The sequence below is a fragment of the Sceloporus undulatus genome, chromosome 6 (assembly GCF_019175285.1).
Source record: "Sceloporus undulatus isolate JIND9_A2432 ecotype Alabama chromosome 6, SceUnd_v1.1, whole genome shotgun sequence".
Lineage (NCBI taxonomy): Eukaryota > Metazoa > Chordata > Lepidosauria > Squamata > Phrynosomatidae > Sceloporus > Sceloporus undulatus.
The window spans coordinates 105942293-105960774 of NC_056527.1; the positions used below are offsets into that span (position 1 = coordinate 105942293).

The following is an 18482-nucleotide window of genomic DNA, read 5'->3' on the forward strand; positions in this document are numbered from 1 at the left end:
TAAAAAGAGTATAAAATGTATTAATGTGTGTGTGTATATATATATAGATAGATAGATAATTAAAAAGCATTTAAACAATTTAAAAGTTGTGTATTAAAATGTAAAATGTGTTAAAAAGTTATGAATTGAAATGTCAAATACTGTATGTTTTAAAAATTCAATACAAATCAGTCAAAACAGAAATTAAACATCTCTCTCTGGATGTTTTTCCTCCCTTTTCCCCAAAAGAAAAACAAAATGGCGGCAGGGAGAAGAAGGGGGAAAAGGAGACTCTCCTATTACGTCATCACCACTCCCCCCTCCCTGCAGAATCTGTAGGCCTCGTCATCTGAAGGCGCCTTTTCCTTCCTTGGCCTCTCTAGCCTCTCCTCTCTATTATCCTCGGAACCGACGCCGATTGGCTACTCCTCTCTCCGAGTAGCCTCCGCCAATTGGTCCGTCAGAAAACCATCCCCCATTATGATTGGCTACTGGAACTAGAAGGCGGGACCTATCTGGGCCGTATATAAGCGCCCCCCTGAGGCTTTTCACTTCCTTTCGCGTGCGGTGCCCAAGAGTGGTGGAAGGTAGGGATAGTGCGGTTCAGCCATCCGCGGGTAGGAATAGGCCTTAGAAAGGGGACGTAAGGGCAGGAAAGAGAGAGGAGAGGCAGAGGGTTGTAGAAAAGGGGGGAAACGGGCTTTGGAAACATCGTCGCGGCGACGCATAAGCTTAAAAAAGCTTGGCGCTGGAGCTGCCATGTTCAACCTGGACCGTTCTGCGCATGCTCTGGCTGTAGAAAGGGGAGGCGCGCATGCGCAGTTCATGGCGGAGAAGCCTTCCACGAGGGAGGCTTAGTAAGCAAGCCTTATCAGCAGACTTGTATTTTAGTATGTAGAGGGTTCTTGCTGCAAACTTTGATTTTGTTAGTATGCAAAGGGAGCATAAAGTAAGCTAGTATTTTATTAATACATTAAAGGATCTTTACAGCAAACATTTGTATTTCATTAATATACAAAGGAATCTTGCAGTAAATTTGTAATTTATTAATATGCAGAGGGTTCTTATTACAAACTTATATTTTATTTGTATGCAAAGAGATCTGACAGTAAGCTAGTATTTTTAATATGCAAAAGGCTCTTACAGCAAACATTTGTAATTTAGCAGTATGAAAAGGATCCTTAGCTGCCATAGCCAAAGGGCTGGAGAAAGTGATTGTCCAGAATTAGTCATGCGTAACCTGAACCATATTCAAAAGACACACTGCCAAAAAATAAAAAGAATGAGCTCTCTGGCTTCTAAATGCCTTTCCCTAAATTGCAAATCCCAGAATGCAACAGGAGGCAGCCAGAGCAGTAAAAGTGGAATAGTAGCACTGTAAGAGTGTAGTGTGGTAATCTGATTCAAAAGCTGGTGCTACAACTCCTTTCCCAGTTCCCTTTGCTTACTGATAACCAGACTAACATAGCTAGGTCTCTCAATTGTGTATTATTGGTAATCTATCTATAGAATATCTTTGAAACTTGTTTTAGACAGCATGCCTTTCAAATACTGTCCAAGTGGAATATGACTAGATTCAGTGCTTACGGTGGTTCTGTGAGTGACTTGCATCTCTACTAGTTGGGCAAGCACTTTTTCCAACCCTTCGAATGTGCTGGATGAGGATGATGGGAGTTTTGCTTCCCAAATGTTTGGATGATACCAAATGTCAGGAGTCTGTGGCATTGTATTTCTTCGTAAATGTTTGTGTATCATCTACTTGGGAATTTTAAACTCAGTCTTTTCTGAGGAGTAAAAACCTTAGATCTCTGTATCACATAACACTGTTTTCACATTTTAATGTAGGTATTCATGACCTATTACATTTCATGTGGCTGATGGGGCATTTCTCAGAACAGCTGACCAAAAGAGGAATGCTGTCCTATCTCTTTAGATACCCTCTTTGCTCAGTTAAAAATATCTTGCAACTTAGCCATGATTATATGGAGAGTGAGGATGTCTCTGATTTTCTTGATGTAGGCAGTGTACAGCAGATTGAGTTGCAGAAGTACAAGTCTGGACCATTTTGTAGTTTCTGAAGAATGTGTGCCTTTTGTAGTTTGGTTTCTGAGTCTAAATATAAAAACTCACTGTTTTTTACCTGAGAGAACAACTCTCTAGGAATCTCTAGCTCCTCCAGTGCAACTCTGTGGTCAACATCTGCCAGAATTTGACTATAGAATAGTACTGGAGGATGTACAGATGGCTACAGAAGTGTTTTCTTTAAGAATCTCTAGCTCCTCCAGCATCAGGTTCCAGCAGTCATGCTGGAGGATCTAAAGTTTCCTCGAGATAACATGTTAATCAAATCTGTGAATAATCAAATCTGCAAAAGTCAAAGCTACAAATGTGGAGGGTCAACTGTATTTCTGTTGTGCTGAAAACATCTCAGGTATAGAAACAAGCCATTGGGAAATTTACTAGGTGGAAAGTAGAAAAACAGATTGTTTAAAATACAGTAGTCAGTTTTTCAAAGAGTGTAGGTTTCTAATGCCTAGAAGTGTTTAGATGCATGTCCTCACTGTATGGAAATATTTGCCACAGCAGGTAAACACTGTGAAGGAAACATAGAGAATCTCCATTTTCTTATTTGTTTGTGTCTACTTGTTGCGTCTATGGACTCCAGCTGTTTTATGCGTTTTTATTCATTTATTCACCCACAGGGCTTAACTGCCTGTCTAGGCCAGAATGCCTGTTGCCAGGAGTTGGGTATGTCGAAAAACATATGTCACCCCCAGGCGGCCCTTTGAGAAGTCACGCCTTGACCAAGAGCTGAAACTCATTGGTAAGATTTCCTGCTTGGGAAAGGAGATATTTAAACAGCCACCCCCCTGTAGGCAGATGCGTTTTGCATTTAAAATCATAGTTTTGGAAAGAACATCAAAAGATCATCTTGTCCAGTTTCCTGTCAATTCAAGAAACCACCATGAAAGCACTCCTTGGGTCGGAGCCATCTAACCTTAACAAAAATTCCAACTAAGTGCACCATTTCCCCCAAACTGTTGTTTCATTGTTGGAACAGTTGATTTTAAACTTTGTCTTAATCCTAGGTGAATATGGGCTGCGAAACAAGCGTGAAGTGTGGCGAGTGAAGTTCACTTTGGCCAAGATCCGCAAAGCTGCCCGTGAGTTGCTCACTCTGGATGAGAAGGATCAGAGGCGTCTCTTTGAGGGTAAGTGGAAGGCCTTTGTATACCAGGGTTGGACTTATGAATGAATGGTTCTTCTTTTGATGCTCCCAGTACTTTCAGGAACAGTTTAAGCTTTCATTTGTTCTGAAACAAGTTTGAGTCTTTCATAGATCCTGCCAGCTTCACTAGGGTGGGTCTACACTAGCCAGAATACTCTGAGCTGTCCCCAGAGGTCCCAAAACTGCCCTGATCTCTCTGTTACCTGAGCAATGCAGAGCCACACTGGTCAGCAATCTACACAGTGTTCTGCTGTGCCACCTGCTGGAGCACATTGCTCCCTCTCAGGTCGAAAACAAGGCAGCCAGCTTTGATCACATGGCTGGGTGCCACATTGTGACCCCTAGAGAAACAACTCTGGTCTGCATAGCAGGACACTGTAAACAGCTGTTTCGTGTTTCTCCAGAGTGTTCTGGGTTTTTGGGGAAGATCTGGAGCAAAAGGTAGGTTCTTAAAAAGTGGATTAAGGGAGGGATGGCCCAGATTCACTGCAGGACTGCCCTTTCCACATATAGACAGCCCACAGTCAAATCAGGCCTTTGGTCTTGCCTCATGTTGACAGAGCGAAAGCAGAGTGGGGTGGTGGTGGAAATGGCTTGAAATGGTATGTGTACATATGCCCTAAATCAGTGGTTCTCAATGGTGCGGCCCTTTAATACAGTTCCTCATAAAATTATTTTGTCTCGATTCCTAAGATTTGCTCCTCCAGAACGCTTTTTAAGAAAATGTTTGTTCTCTAGCCTTTACTTAGGTTACCAACTGAAACTTCCCCCCTTCGCTTGCTTAAATGCCCATCAGTGTTTTCCTTACAAGAACAGCATAGTTCACTAATGTCACATTTAAGATGCAAGACTTACGGGTGGGAGTGATTATTCTAATCATATTCAGTATGTGTGTCTGAAATAGAGATGTAAACTTTGTACTCAAGGTCTATTCCCTTTATACTGTAACGCTGAATTAAAACCATATAATTCCTTGTCCTGTCTGCAAATCTGTTTGGTCAGCACTTGTAAGAACTAAAGTGACTGTGCAAAAACCATTCTGCATTAGCCATGATAGGTAAATATTTTTAACCAGATGTCTATAAATGTATGCTTTAAATCTAAATTACTGTGTCGGGTGTAGGTGGGCATCTTCATCTCATTTATGTGTTTACCCTTTCCTAGGCAATGCCTTATTGCGGCGTCTGGTCAGAATTGGGGTGCTTGATGAGGGGAAGATGAAGCTGGATTACATCCTGGGGTTGAAAATTGAGGATTTCCTGGAAAGGCGTCTCCAAACTCAGGTCTTCAAGCTGGGCCTGGCCAAGTCTATCCACCACGCCCGGGTGCTCATCCGCCAAAGACACATCCGGTATGTGGGTTGGAGCATAAGGGAGGGTGGCATATGAACTTTATTTAGAAACCATACTTGTTGAACAGAGCCTGAAAGCAACAATTGAATTGCTTTGGGTTGCAAGGGTAGACTTGCCTCTGAAGTAATGGTTCTGATGTCTTTTGTGTGTAGCCTGTGCCAGGATGTATGTGCCAATCTACCAACTCCTTCCCTGGATTGGAATCCTGGATAACTCAGTAGCCCTTCAACTCAGTAGAGGGGCAGCATGCCAATCAAAACGCTCAAAGATTTCGGCAAGGCTCACTGCGGCTGTGCCGTACACCTTGCGAAGGTCTTGCCACATGGGCAATTGAGGTAATAGCTAGTATTGTGTTCCTTCTCAACACAAAATGCTGGTGTAATCCCTGGTGGCAGCTGGCATTAATATAGGTCTGTTGGACAAATTACAGTGAGTCAGGAGCCATTTTTTTTGTGTGTGAAGGGGTATTAGACTGCAGGAAAACAAATGCTCCACCAAACCCAGAAGTGAATAGAAGTCTTGAAGCTTTGGAGACTGGATTTCTTAATGTTACAGGAGGGCCTGGTGATATATATTTAAACACTGAATGGGCACTTTCAGAGAATTTTCACAGGAGGAAATTTATGCTTTTTCTTATTGGAGAAATGGGTGATCTGATAGGGCCAAGGCCTACAAAATAATTTTTGACCACATGTTGCCCCACCCTAGTCTATGTGTTTCTTACCACAGGAAATAACAGAAAATGTCAGACTGAAATTAAGTTTTTCTCCTGTATTAACTGGTTTGGTTCTGAAGCTTCCATAATCCATTTTGTGAGTAAGCGGTCACAAGACTTTAAACTTGAGCTCTTTCAACACACTTATTACTAAGCCCTGTTGAGCAGTGTGCTGACATTAGCATAAATAAGCATAAGCTTGCATTGCATCACACAATTGTAACAGAGCAGGTGTGTTAGCTTTGCCTTTGATAAGGCATGTAGTCTTGGTGCACATTTTTCCAAATGCTGATGAAGTACATTAGACTTTTCTAGCTCCAGAGACTTCTCAATACTTTTTCCCCCCTGCAGTATCCATCATTCCCCGTCATGAATTTTATAAATTGGGCCTAGAATAGCTAGATAACACCAGAGCAGGGAAGAGTATGGTATACCTTAAACTTCAGATAATAATTGGATCACAAATGTTAACAGCCAGTTGGTGGGAGCAGTAAGTCTTCAGAAAGATACAGTAGATTAAATTGGAACTTTATAGCAGTATTGAGAACTTGGAGTTAAAAAAGAGGTTTTGTGCATGCCTCTGTAATTATTACATCTCTTTCTCTCTTTAGTGTAAGAAAGCAAGTGGTGAACATTCCTTCCTTCATTGTTCGGCTGGACTCTCAAAAGCATATTGACTTCTCCCTCCGTTCACCGTATGGTGGTGGCCGGCCAGGTCGTGTCAAGAGGAAGAACGCCAAGAAGGGCCAAGGCGGTGCTGGTGGTGGGGATGATGAAGAGGAGGATTAAGCTATGGGGTGCATCTCTGTCTAAGCACACAGATTACTGTGGAATCTAGCCTGCCTGACTAACATGACACAATAAAAATATTTGTGGATAAATACTGTAGCCCTCATGTTGTCAAAAACGCTGAAAAAATTTCATAATTATGGGCAAGATGTCTCTTGCGTTGTATTCTCTGGATAAAAGCCTGCTTGAATTGGTTGATGGTTGACCTCAGAACTTGGCATTTTGGGATACTTATCCTTGCATAAAAGACATGGAAGGCATCTAGAACAGATAACATTGCAAAATTTGTAATTGATAGGGAGTCATTGTGGGATAGAGGCAGCGAAGGTAGCTAACTGGAGCAAACAGAACATGCATGAATATACAGTGGATCCTTGTTATACGCTGGGATTTGGTTCCAAGATCCCCCGTGTATAACAAAATCCGTGTATGCTCAAGTCCCATTAAGTATAATGACATAGCAAAATGGTGTCCCTAATAAAAAATGGAACATCAAGGTAAATTTATACTTTTTTGGAACATTTTCAAACCGTGTATGCTTAAATCTGTGTATAAAAAATCCGTGTATAAGAAGGGCCGACTGTACACACATGGTGCCTGTAGGAAGTAGTGAAGTCTTCGGGGCAAAACAATTTCAGGAATCATTTTCTCCCCTTTTTGTTATGTCTTAGAACAGTGATGGCGAACCTATGGCACATGTGCCAGAGGTGGCACTCGGAGCCCTCTCTGTGGACACACATGCTGTCGCCCTAGCACAGAGTTTGCCAGTTTCTTACTAGAAAGCCAGAGGGACGTGGCACTTTGCAATAAATAAGTGGGGTCTGGGTTGCAGTTTGGGCACTCAGTTTGTAAAAGGTTCACCATCACTGTCTTAGAATTTTGGCTTTAATTTCCTGTGTCATAATGAATTACAGGGGAGAGGTTCTCAGTGTTCTCTAGGATCATTATTCGCTTGGCCTTTGATACTGCTTTCCTTTGTTTTGCTATACAAACCCAAGTGCAATTCTTACTGGACTTAATGTGTACACAAATGGTTGTAAGTTCCTGTTTGAAAACTTCATAAAGGTATCCAATTGGAGAAACTGACAGATGGATTAAGTTGGGAACTTTTCCAGAAGCATATGCAGGAGCAGATGACACAAAATCCTGTGTCTCACTACTTGAAAGGAGCCCCACAAGCATGCAGCAGTTGAAATAAAATTGGCCCTCCAGTTGGATCAGAGCAGCTTGCAACTCTCAGGTCACCTAGCCCTGGAGAGGAATTGGCAGGGATCCTCAGTAGTTTCCAGGAAGACATCTGGCTCACCAACAAGAAAGCTGGTACCTTTAACCCAAGAGTAAGATTGAAATCAGACTAGTCATTGCAAGTGATTTAAGTTCCTTAAATGCTGTAGGAAGGAGCAATCTGAATGTGCAGGGGCTTTTAAGAAGGTGTTTTAACTCAATTGTCATGGAAGCTTTAAAATGCCAATTTAAAGAAAAGAAAAAATGACAACTCATTTAGAGCATCTGGTGTGGAAAATTATAGAGGGCATGTTAATGGAAGAGGTTGAGGCTGAAAGTGCTTCAGCCAAGAGAAATTTGTGTTTCTTCATTTTAGGCGCAGTAGCCTTATCGCAGGTTTTCTTGGGAAGATTTGTTCAGAGGGGGTTGCCCTTCCTCTGAAGCTGAGTGTGTCTTGCCAAAGGTCACCTCATGAGTTTCCATGGCCAAGCAGGGATTTGAACCCTGGTCACCAGTCATAGTTGAAACGCACCATACTGGTCCCAGTGGTTTACTATATAATAGGCTGCAACTCCCATCTCTCCTAGCTAGCTTGGCATTGGGAAGATTGAGTTGAAGCACAACAGCTACAACCCCAAGCTCTGTAGTCCACTCAGGAAAGCATAGCGGAGAAGAGAAGAAAACACTGTCAAATACTTCATTGGGAGGCCCAACTATTTAGGTTCCCCAACAGACCTGTGACCTTTCTTACTCTGCCATTGATAACATGTTTCAAAATGTTGGCTGTTCACAAAAAATTGCACAAATGTGCAACACAGCATAAAAGCTGAGTAGTGGTTTCTTTTGCCTCACAATACTTCTTTCTGTAACTGGTTTCCCAATTCAGCATTCTTTGAGGTCTGTCAAGTTACAGGAATGACCCTGAGTGAGGGCAGTGACTGGAAGGTGGCAGAGGGTAGGGAGAGAATGGGATGTTGTGGTCAGACATGAATTGTGTAAGCAGAAAGGGGGTGGACAGCTTGTATATACCAGTGTTTGTCCTGGTGCGGAAAATTGATGCTTTTGTTGTTTATGAAGGGTGTTTTTATCCTTTCAAAGATTTTATATGAAAGTTTTGTTCTTCCTGAAGTAACCATAAATACACAATTCAGAGTACTAGTTAATACCTATAAAGCTCTTATCAATTTGATCAAGCACTTGACTTCTCCCAATGTGATCACACACCATTTTTAATGGTCAGGAAGAGGAATACCTTCCTATCACAGGAACATTGGTGGGGACACACAAGAGAGCCTTCTTAGTGGCTGCTCTCAGGATTTGAAATGCCCACTCTGTTCTGCTGCAAGCAAAGACCTTTCTGCTTAGACTAATATCTGGCTATTAGCTGGTCACTGCACAATGTTCTTTAATGGTGGGAGTAACCTTAGAGTTGTTTTTAACAGGATACGCTTTTGAGGGGGTTTTAACTTACGAATAGATTTTAGCAGTGTTTTGTTTTAATCTGTTGTAAACTGCCTTGGGTCACATACTGGCATATAAATTGAACATACAAATAATGAATTGTAGCAGGGATGTGTTGCTTGTTACTGAGCACTGCTTCATCCATACATGTGTAATATCTAATGACTTTAGGCTGCAGGCATGAACAGGACTGTCTTTGGCAAGACAGCTCTGCCAATAGGTAATGACACACATGCCTGTACACCAAATTACAGCTCTGGCTCTTGCACTGGGATTATCTTTTTGTAGTGGTTGTCAAGATGTTTTTGAGATGTGGGAACTGGATGGCTTGGTTGTGGGGTGGCATTTGATCCTTCAGATTTCTTGGGACTGCTACTTTTACGATCCTTCATTGTCTACGGTTGCAGTCCGACATCTGGGGACATGCACCCTTGTTCTGGTGTAAGGAAAGCATGTATTAGAGAAATTATGGGCTTTTGTGTCAAAGAGGAACCCCACTCCTGGAATAGGCTGCTTCCCGCCTCCCAGCATCTGGTGGCATTTGAGATCCGAAATGACCTTGGAATAAGTTGAGAGAAATCATCTGGATAGACAGCTGGCTTCTGAATATCCCAGTTGCTTTATTCCTCGAAAAACAGTCAACAGACACACTGTTGGGCTTCCAGTTCTGACCTTGTATTGAAGAGGGAATGTCTGGAAGGAAAGACCCCGCCCTCATTACAAGGCCTTAAAGAGGCTTTCTCCCTGTCCTCCTCCCTTGATATACCCTCTGTCCCTTTCAGCTGCATAGTGAGTTCAATAATCCCTGGGGCACAGGTAGCCCTTGCAACCGAGCCCTGGTGTCCCCTCTGCCCCGGACACTGGCTCGCACAGCCCGGCGGCACAACTCCTGGAGAGTGGGCACCTTGCATCGAAGTGGATGGGTGAGGGCCAAAGGCACTGGCGGCTGCCCTTCTCTCTCCAGATAGCATGGGCCCCCTTCAACAGCCCCCAGGCAGAGATAATGTTCTACCAACTGGACCACACAGCAGAAAGTTGGAGGATGGCCAGCCCCTGGCAGAGCCTCCAGGTGAAAAGCTGGGCCTTGTTGCTGGATGCGCAGGTTGGTGATGCCAGTGTTGGTGCGGACGCTCAGGGTAAAGAGGTGGTGGTGGTCGGAGGAATCTCGCACCAGGAAGACACCAGGTGGCTGGGAGGTTAAGAGCCGCTTGGCTTCAGTGCCTGACAGGCTGCCCCAGTAGAATCCGCTGGCCTCCAGGCGTTCCAGAGCACTTTCCACCCGTTCAAACTCCCCACAGAAACTTTTGAAGTGGTAGGAGGGTGTGGATGTGCCACTCATGGCCGCCACAGCTTGGGCAGGTGCTGGCGGGCAGCACCAGCACAGGGGGACCATTGCGCCTCCAGTTGGCCCAAAGATCTTGCTCGGTTATCGTAGCAGCATCTAAAGCAGAAGACAGAAATGGTTCACATGTTGCCACACCTAGAGAGAGACTATACTTGCTTCATTTTTGTGCAAATGTGGTCAAATTAGATTAGTCATAGTTCAATATTTACATTAAAAGCGATTCTTTTGCTTCTCACTGTTCTATGTATTTGTGAATTTGAAGGTGAGCACTTCCTGGAACATCTGAAGCTAGCCCAAAGCTGCAGAACAGTTTCATAAAATGCATTAGTAATGTGATCCAGATTCTCCAAGAGGCCCTATGTTAAAGCCTTCAAATTGACACCATAGTGGACATGTCTTGTCGTGGCAGGCTGCTGTTTCATCTTTGTAAAAAAAAAAAAGTGTGACCTTTGTTGCTCAGGAGCTGACTGATTGAGCAAGCTCAGCTTTTTTTCTCACAGCTTTTGCAACTGGTTGTTTCAGGAATCCTCAGTGAAAGTGAGAACCAGGAGAACAAAGGCACAGTTGAGTGACTGGACTTCACAGCAGAAAGGAAATTAGCTGTAAAGTAAAAAAAATGTGCTGCTGGAAAAAGTTACTTTGGGGGAACTATACTTCTTACACTCATCCAGCTAAGATGGCTATGCTGGCTCACAGATATAGATGTGAGACTGCATGGGACTGGAGGAGAATGAGGGGCATAGCATGTCTGCTATCAGCTGCCCTAAGACAAGTAGCTCAAGGTATTGCAGGAAGTTATTTTCCCAGCACAGAGGTGGGGGGATTAATATGGGTATTAACAAACACTCTTACCATTTTTTCCCCATGTGGAACAAGCCGTCTGTAAAGCCACTGGTTTTTATTTGCCTATTCAAGATGCAACAATACCTGGCACAATACTTAGTATTGCAAAGACAGTTTACAACATTCTGCCTCCCACTGTGAGGACCTCAGCCAAATTCAGAGAAGAACAGAGTCCTGAAGGAGCAGCAGATGCCACCCTTTTTCTTGCTAATCAAAATGTTAAGTGCCTCTGTCCTGCAAGCCCTGCTCTCCACCACTGCTCACGGCTCCATGAAAAGACTTGGAGCCTTCAAGGAGGAGCTGGATTGCAGCCTCTGTGATAGTTGTGGGGAGAGGATGGCTGCAGGAGATCATACTGTTGCTATTGGGGAATAGAATGCAACCTTAGCAATTGTTTAATATGTCTTCTTCCTCTCACAGTGTTGTGTATTTGTAAGTCAGCTGATATTGCAAAGACACTATCTCTCCAGCAGCCTCTTGTTACAAGGAAACAGACCAAGTCAAAAATGCAATGCTGGAATTTCCTGCCACCCAGAGAAGGGGAGGGGAGCCCTGTATTGTACAACGTCTTGTGGGTTTGAGGCCCAGTGCTGATTACCTTTGGAAGGAATCACAATCACACATCCACAGTAACCAAAAATGTCCAGCTCACAGAGCTTTTATCCTGCTAGATTTGGTGATACCACGCATTAAGACAACTGGTTATTATTTTTTGCCTTTCTCACAATTTGTCACCTCTTTGTCTCTTTGACTCCATTACTATACATCCACAGAGCTGACCCAAAACATTTAGCTGGCCAAACCAGGGTAGCAAATGATGCCCACCCACCAAAATCAGTACATATAAATACCCAAAGCTGGCCAGGTTACTTTGGTACATGAGACATTCAAATCAACAAATACCTTTCCCCATCCTTGACAGTAAAAATCTGAAAACTAATCTATTAAGGAACCAGATTTATTGCCCTTCTGTGATATACCAAATATACTGTCCGAGGCAACATCCTCACTCCGCCTAAAGCTAGGGCTGGCTCTGCCTATCCAATTATTGTATCACCAGATATTTTCAGATAAGAAGCTAAAGAGCTCTGAAGCAAAAGAGATGCTGGTCAGCACCTGCCAGATGCAGACTACCAGGCTAGATGAATCAATAGTCTAACCTGGTATAAGGCAGCTTCTCCTGTGCTTTAAGAAATGACATGGTTGACAGCTCATAAGTCTGAAGAACCACCCCCCAAAAGAGGCTGCTACCTGTGTCTCTGAAGTTGTCAGTGTTCTTGCCTTCCACTCATGTTTGGAGAGGGTCAGTTCTGCCTAGAATAGATCATGTATTGAATGTAGTTGGAACTTTTATTCATTCCTGACAGAATTATGAAATCAAATTACCTGGTCTCACAAGATGCTTGCCATTCTCCTGCCTGAATCCGCACTCTAGGCTTGCTTCTTTCCATCCGCCTTCAATAGAGTCTACCTCATTTCCACAATGGATGCCACTGAGTAATTCACTCCCAGGCAGAGAGGTTTCAGGACTGCCCACCTCTGAAGGAAATTGCCTGTTGAATCTCTCTACAAGACTACCAGTTTTAATGGTTAACCACTCATGAGAGACATGTCTTTGTGTCTAGGTGTACATCCATACTGTGCAATTATAGCAGTTCAACATCACTTTAAATGTCATGGGTGCATTCTCTGTAATCTTGGGATCTGCTCAGGAACTTAAATTTTCTGCTAGAAAGCTCTAGTTTGAATGACAGCAGAAAATTCTACGAGAATCCACAGTAACGGCACTTTGATTCTACTTCAGCTGCCATGGCTCCATGCTATGGAATTCTGGAATTTGTAGTTCTATGAGGCATTTAGATGTCTCAGTGAGAAAGATCTAGTGCCTCCCCGAACTACAATCCCAAGATTCCACAGAAAGGAGCCACAGTAGCGAAAGTCAGATCAAACTGGTCCAGTTATGAAGTTTGGATATGTGCAAGGAATCTTTCTAGCATCTGCGGTCTTCCAGTATGTACCTTGCTCCAGGATAGCTCCTCCCATGTAACCCCCTCTGCCACACTTTTATTTTGTAATAGATTCAGTTGTGGTGCTATTAGGGAATGACGGACGAAACCAAGTATCCCTCTCTTAGGAACCAGCAGGAGGGCTCCTCAATACAGCAAGGTTGTGCCACCATATTTTGACCACACATTACTTACACTTGATCTTAGTCAAAAAGGAAAACAAGCATTATTTTTTTAAGCCGTGTCTAAGTAGATGGGACATTTCAGTCTGTCAGATTCAGGTTTTGTTGCAGAATTCAGACAGAACAACACCCACAAGTTGGGCACTTTACAAAATTGTCACCGGAAACATTTGAAACAATATCCTTGAGTTTCAGCCCCTCATCATGTCTGGATTTGTTTCTGGCTTTGGTATGGGCAAGAAACAAATGGAACAATAATTGTCTCAACATGTTTACTTCATTTGTATTACAGCAATCACTCCCTTTCCCAACAAGAAGGGCTAACAGTTGCATAAAATAAATGTTCCTCTTGATGTGGACACATGTTTTGTGACTGGGTGTTTTGGTATTGTGGAATGCCTTTACATCGGCACCCACAAACATTTCTGCAGAGGTAGGGTATTTTTATAGTGTACAATATGCTGAAATGCAAACTGGAGTGTTACAAAGCACCAATTGAAGACATTCAGTGAAAAAAAAATTAAATCTTGCTGAGCAAAGGTTAAGTTGAAGCCTGATGGTAAGACCCCCAGGGTGAGTCTATTGTACTTAGAGTAGATCTATTGAAATTAATGAGACGTGGGTGTATTGACACTGCATAATCATAGCAGCTCGCTATCAGTTTAACTGCCATGGCTCCATCCTATAGGATTTGTAGTTTGGCAAACTATTTAGAAGGCACCAAGAGACTTTGAACGAGAGGGGCTGAATAACAGAGTCACGTTGGGAGAACCTACAAGTGCCTAGAGAAGTGTTTTCTCTAGGATCTTCTAGGTTCTCTAGCACAACCCTATGGTCATTGTCTGGCAGAGTTGCGCTGGAGGACCTAAAGATTCATAGAGAGAACATATTTATCAAAACCACAAATAATCAAATCCGCCAAAGTAAAACCTGCAAATGTGGAGGGCCAACTGTAATTGGCTAGTATGGCTACCCTCTTACTATAACTTATTTGCCTCATTGGTTGCAGTGGGTCTCCTCTAAACATGATTAAACCTAGATCCAACCCATTAAGTCCAGATTCTAATGTTAACTAACTGTGTTTAACTCCTCTCCTGCACTTGTGGTACAGTCAAGTCCACACTTGATCAACCTACACAGACTGGCTCAGTGAACAAGTTAATGTTATTTCCTTTCCATCCCCCTTTCCTCCATAGAAAAACTGTTGTTGTGCTGCAGTTGTGTTAGAAGTGAAGTTTTATTGTTTGCTTGATTTTAAAGGAATGATCCAGTTGCAAGTAAGCCCTGTCATTTTCAATAGGGAAGAGTTTAGTGTGGGCTTAAGTTTCCACTTAAATCAATAGGATTTAAACCTGTTTAACTTGGAAAGAGTTATGCATGGACCCAAGTCTGCACTTAAATCAACAGGACTTAAACTTCCAAAATCCACAAAGCAGTTATACCTTTATTTGGCCCAAATGCACAAAATACATGAGGCATGTTGGTACATACCAACAACATTTTGACAAAACACAGGCCTGTGACTAACATCATCACTTATTATGTATTCTTTTTAACGCCCTTGCTTCTTGAAGAAGCCAATGGAGCTTCAAAAGCTTACAACAGGTAGTTTGTGATTTTGGTTGGCCCCATAAAGATATTACAGTTTTGTGGATTTTGGATGTTATTGTAATTTGCTCAATGGCCAACACAGCTATCCCTGGATATGTTTCCAGGATTTAAACATGTTTAACTTCGGCTGGAACATTATACTGGATTGATCCATCTAGCTCAGTGTAAAGAAACAAACTGGCAGCAGCAATCTCAGGTTTCAGATGGGAGGCTTTTCCCGAAACCTTCAACGTGCAAAACCTGTGCTCTCCCACCAAGCTACAGCTTAACTATGGTTTCAGTACAGATGTGGGCAAAGAGTGTCCCTCCATATATGACTAGACTACAACTTCCCCTATCTCAAACCAGCCCAGGCAATGGTGACTGAGGATGGGAGTTGTAGTCTGGCAGGATCCACAGGGCCACAAATTGCTCAGTGCTGCTTTAATGTAAAAGCAATGGTTTAGGACAGGTTTCAACAATAATAGAGATTCAGAACAGAATTGAGCGAATCTTTCCTGTTCAAAAAAAGCAAAGTAAGTCAGGCAAAGTTTTGCTGTGGGTGGAGATTTTGAAGCAATTTCCTTGTTGGGCCAAAGGATTTCAATTTCTTGATCCCATCCTTCAACATTTCCGATTTGTGGATTCTGTTGGCTTTTAGAACTGAGTGGGTGGAAATATAAAATAACTAAATGCAGAAAGTTCTATTAATATTCATAAATAGGAAAGAAGTATTTCTCAGTTGTGTCAGGTCTCAAAAACAAAATGTGAATGTTTTTGACAGCCAAAGATTTACAATTTCAGTTTGTGACATTTCATTTTTTCCCCTCCAAGGCAAGCTAAGAACTGGCTTCCATTACATCATCATATTTCATGTCTAAAATTTAATTCACATTTTCCCCACTTAATGATGATGATGATTATAATAATGATGGGAAGGAGGGAGAAAAGGGGATTTATCCCAGGTTACAGCCATTAAATCCCAGGTTTTGCAGGCACTTATTTTAGAGAAAGGAACTGGCAAAACCACCCCAAATATTCCTTGCCTAAGAAAACCCTATGAAATCACACGGTTGCCTTAAGTCAACAGGCAACTTGGAGTGCATCTACACTGTGGAAATAATGCAATTCCACATCACTTTAAGTGCTGGGGCTCCATCCTATGGAATATCTGGGATTTGTAGTTTTACAAAATCTTTTGCCTCCTCTGCCAAAGGGTGCTAGTGCCTCTCCAAATTACAAATGTCAGGGTTCTGCAGGTTGGAGCCATAACCATTAAAGTGGTTTCAAACTGCATTATTTCTACAGTGTAGATGCACCCTTGAAGGGATAGACATAAGCAAGAAAGCACCAAGAATTTTCCCACAGATAAATCCCAGCATTAAAACCACCACAATAGTTCTGAACCAGGAGACAAAATTACCCCAACTTATTCTCTCTCTCTTGTTCTTTCCCTTCTAAGTCCACCAGGCATTTTGCCACCACCTCCTCTCCAACTCATTAATCCCACCAGCCAAAAATATAAAAAGAGAATTATTATTAGTTGTTGTTGTGTGTCTTCAACTCATTTCTGACTTAGGGGGACCCAATGGCAAACCTATCATAGGGTTTTCTCAGCAAGATTTATTGAGAGGAGGTTTTGCCATGGCCTTCTCCTGGGGTTGAGAGAGTGTGACTTTGCCTGAGATCACCCAGTGGGTTTCATGGCTGAGCTGGGAACTGAACCCTGGTCTCCAGAGTCGTAGTCTAATGCTCAAACCATTACACTATGCTGGCTCTCATCATTATCATCATCATTGTTGTTATTGTTGCTATCATCACCATTATTGTTGTTGCTGCTGTTATCATCACCACCACCATTATTATTGTTGTCATCATCATCATCATCACAACTACTATTATTATTGTTATATCACCATTATTATTAATGTTATCATCATTATCATCACCATTATTATTATTATCATTGCCATCACCATTATTATTGTTATCATCACCATTATTATTATTGTGATCATCATCATCACCATTATTGTTGTTGTTGTGATTATTATTATTATTCTCTTTCTCTGGTCCTCTTTCCAAACTCACCTTTTTGGAGGCCAAGGAAGCAGAAGCGCCTTTCTTTCTTTCTTTCTTTCTTTCTTTCTCCAAGGATGAAGGGAGAGGATCCCCCCCCAAATTTCCAAAATCACAAAACCAACTCCATTTCGTGGAGTCTGAGGGTGAAAAGGAGCCCACCTTGGTGGCCTGGCTTGTCCATCATCTCAAGGGTGGTCCAAGGGCCTTTGCAACCCAAAAAACACAGGTTTCCAAGTGCAAAAATGAATACTATTTGCTCTAAGTTGAGTCAGGACTCTGCAGGAAGAAGAGAAGAAAGAGGTAAGCGGCTCTGGAGAGAAAGAAAGAGGGGAAAAGTTGAGGGGAAGAAGAAGAAGAAGAAAAGAGCCCCTTCAGGTTTTTCCCCAAACACTCAACTTTGCTCCTGAGGTTTGTGTGAAGGCGCCAACACGTGTCTGAGGCCAAAAGAAGCTCCTTTGGCTTTTGCAGCAGAAGAGAAAAATTGGGGAGGGAAAGAAAAAAGAGTCAAAAGAAAGAAGGCTTGGGTTGGGGGAGGTTTTTTGGGTGGAGTGGGGGGAAAATAAGACCCCCCAATGAAGGAAAATATTGTCCTTTGCAGCTTTTCCTTTTGAATTTGAAGCAGAGGGAAAGAAAAAAGAGTGGAAGGAATGAAGGACTAGGGTTTTGAAGGGGGTTTTTGTGTTAAAAGAAATTTGAAGTAGAGGGAAAATTGGGGAGGGAAAGAAAAAAGGTGGAAGAAATGAGGGACTAGGATTTGGGGTGTTTTTTTTAGGGGAATAAGACCCCCCCAATGAAGGCAAAGGAAATGTTCAACGAAGTTTAAAGTTGAGGGAAAATTAGGGAAAGAAAAAGTGTGGCAGGAATGAGAGATTGGGTTTTTTTTGGTGAAACCCAATGAAAGCAAATATTGCCTTTTCCAGTGTGTTGGGAATTGTGATGGAAAGTGAGGAGGGGGGAGAAAAAAGGATGGCTAGAGCTAAAAATGTAAAAGAAGAAGGAAGCTCTGCCCTTGAAGACTGGGGTTTGGAGAGAGCAAGGGGTTCTTTGGGGGGAGAAAGAACCCCCCCCCCCAATGAAAGCAAATCTTGTCTCCTTTTTCAGTGTGTGGCTGGATGCCTGGTGATGATGGTGGGAAGGGAGCAAGAAAAGAAGGGGAAATGAAAAAGGATGGCTAGGGTTGGGGATTGAAACCCAAAAATGCTGGCCTGGGGTCTGCTGGACCAAGGGAAAGGGGGAGAGAAGGGGAGAGAAGGAGAAGGGCTCCTGGGCAAAGCTGGGCTGCCCTAGTCCTGGCTGGCTGAGAGGAGGAGGAGGAGGAGGAGGAGAGTGGCTGAGTATTTATTTTTATGAATGGTCCCCCTTCCATTGGCCGCCCTGGGCTGGCTAACTGGCTTCGGATTGGAGGGAAGTGGCTGTGTAAACGCCAACCGGATCCCTCCCCCCAACATTTTGATTTCTCTCCCCCCCCCCCCCCCCTCTCTGGGTGATTCCTGGAAGTGTGGAAGGGACTGTTGGTAAGAAGGAGGGGAAAGCCAGCTGGTCCCCGCCTCTCCCTGCAGCAGCAGCAGCAGCAGCAGCAGCAGCAGTAAGAGAAAGGTTGGGTGAGGTGATCCAGGACTAGGCTGGGCAGGAGGGAGATCCTCTGCTAGCAAAGAGAGAGATCTGTGCACACATACACACACACA

The 18482-nt window shown here is 43.0% G+C and overlaps 2 protein-coding genes across 7 annotated transcripts; one reads left to right on the forward strand and one right to left on the reverse strand.

The window, feature by feature from the left end:
• The first annotated feature begins 469 nt into the window (after positions 1–469).
• Positions 470–6156, forward strand: RPS9 (ribosomal protein S9). Of its 2 annotated transcripts, XR_006104755.1 has the most exons (6): positions 470–566; positions 2682–2803; positions 3069–3191; positions 4373–4559; positions 4713–4895; positions 5887–6015. XR_006104755.1 is itself a non-coding variant. In XM_042476530.1 (5 exons), exons 2-5 carry the CDS (start codon positions 2707–2709, stop codon positions 6062–6064), a joined length of 585 nt encoding a protein of 194 aa, XP_042332464.1. In that variant the 5' UTR covers positions 473–566; positions 2682–2706; the 3' UTR covers positions 6065–6156. The 2 variants fall into 2 exon arrangements, 1 of the variants encoding a protein (XP_042332464.1); XM_042476530.1 differs by lacking the exon at positions 4713–4895 and having other exon boundaries at positions 473–566; positions 5887–6156.
• Positions 6157–9349: 3193 nt separating this feature from the next.
• LOC121935320 (suppressor of cytokine signaling 3-like) lies at positions 9350–18093 on the reverse strand. 5 transcript variants are annotated; one of them, XM_042476719.1, is made up of 4 exons: positions 17194–18093; positions 16807–17073; positions 12189–12251; positions 9350–10190 (listed from the first exon to the last, which is right to left on the reverse strand). In XM_042476719.1, the coding sequence occupies exon 4, from the start codon at positions 10140–10142 to the stop codon at positions 9528–9530; it is 615 nt and encodes a 204-aa protein (XP_042332653.1). In that variant the 5' UTR covers positions 10143–10190; positions 12189–12251; positions 16807–17073; positions 17194–18093; the 3' UTR covers positions 9350–9527. The 5 variants fall into 5 exon arrangements, with proteins under 5 accessions (XP_042332653.1, XP_042332651.1, XP_042332656.1 ...); XM_042476717.1 differs by having other exon boundaries at positions 16807–18093; XM_042476722.1 differs by having other exon boundaries at positions 12186–12251; positions 16807–18093.
• Between the last annotated feature and the right edge of the window lie 389 nt (positions 18094–18482).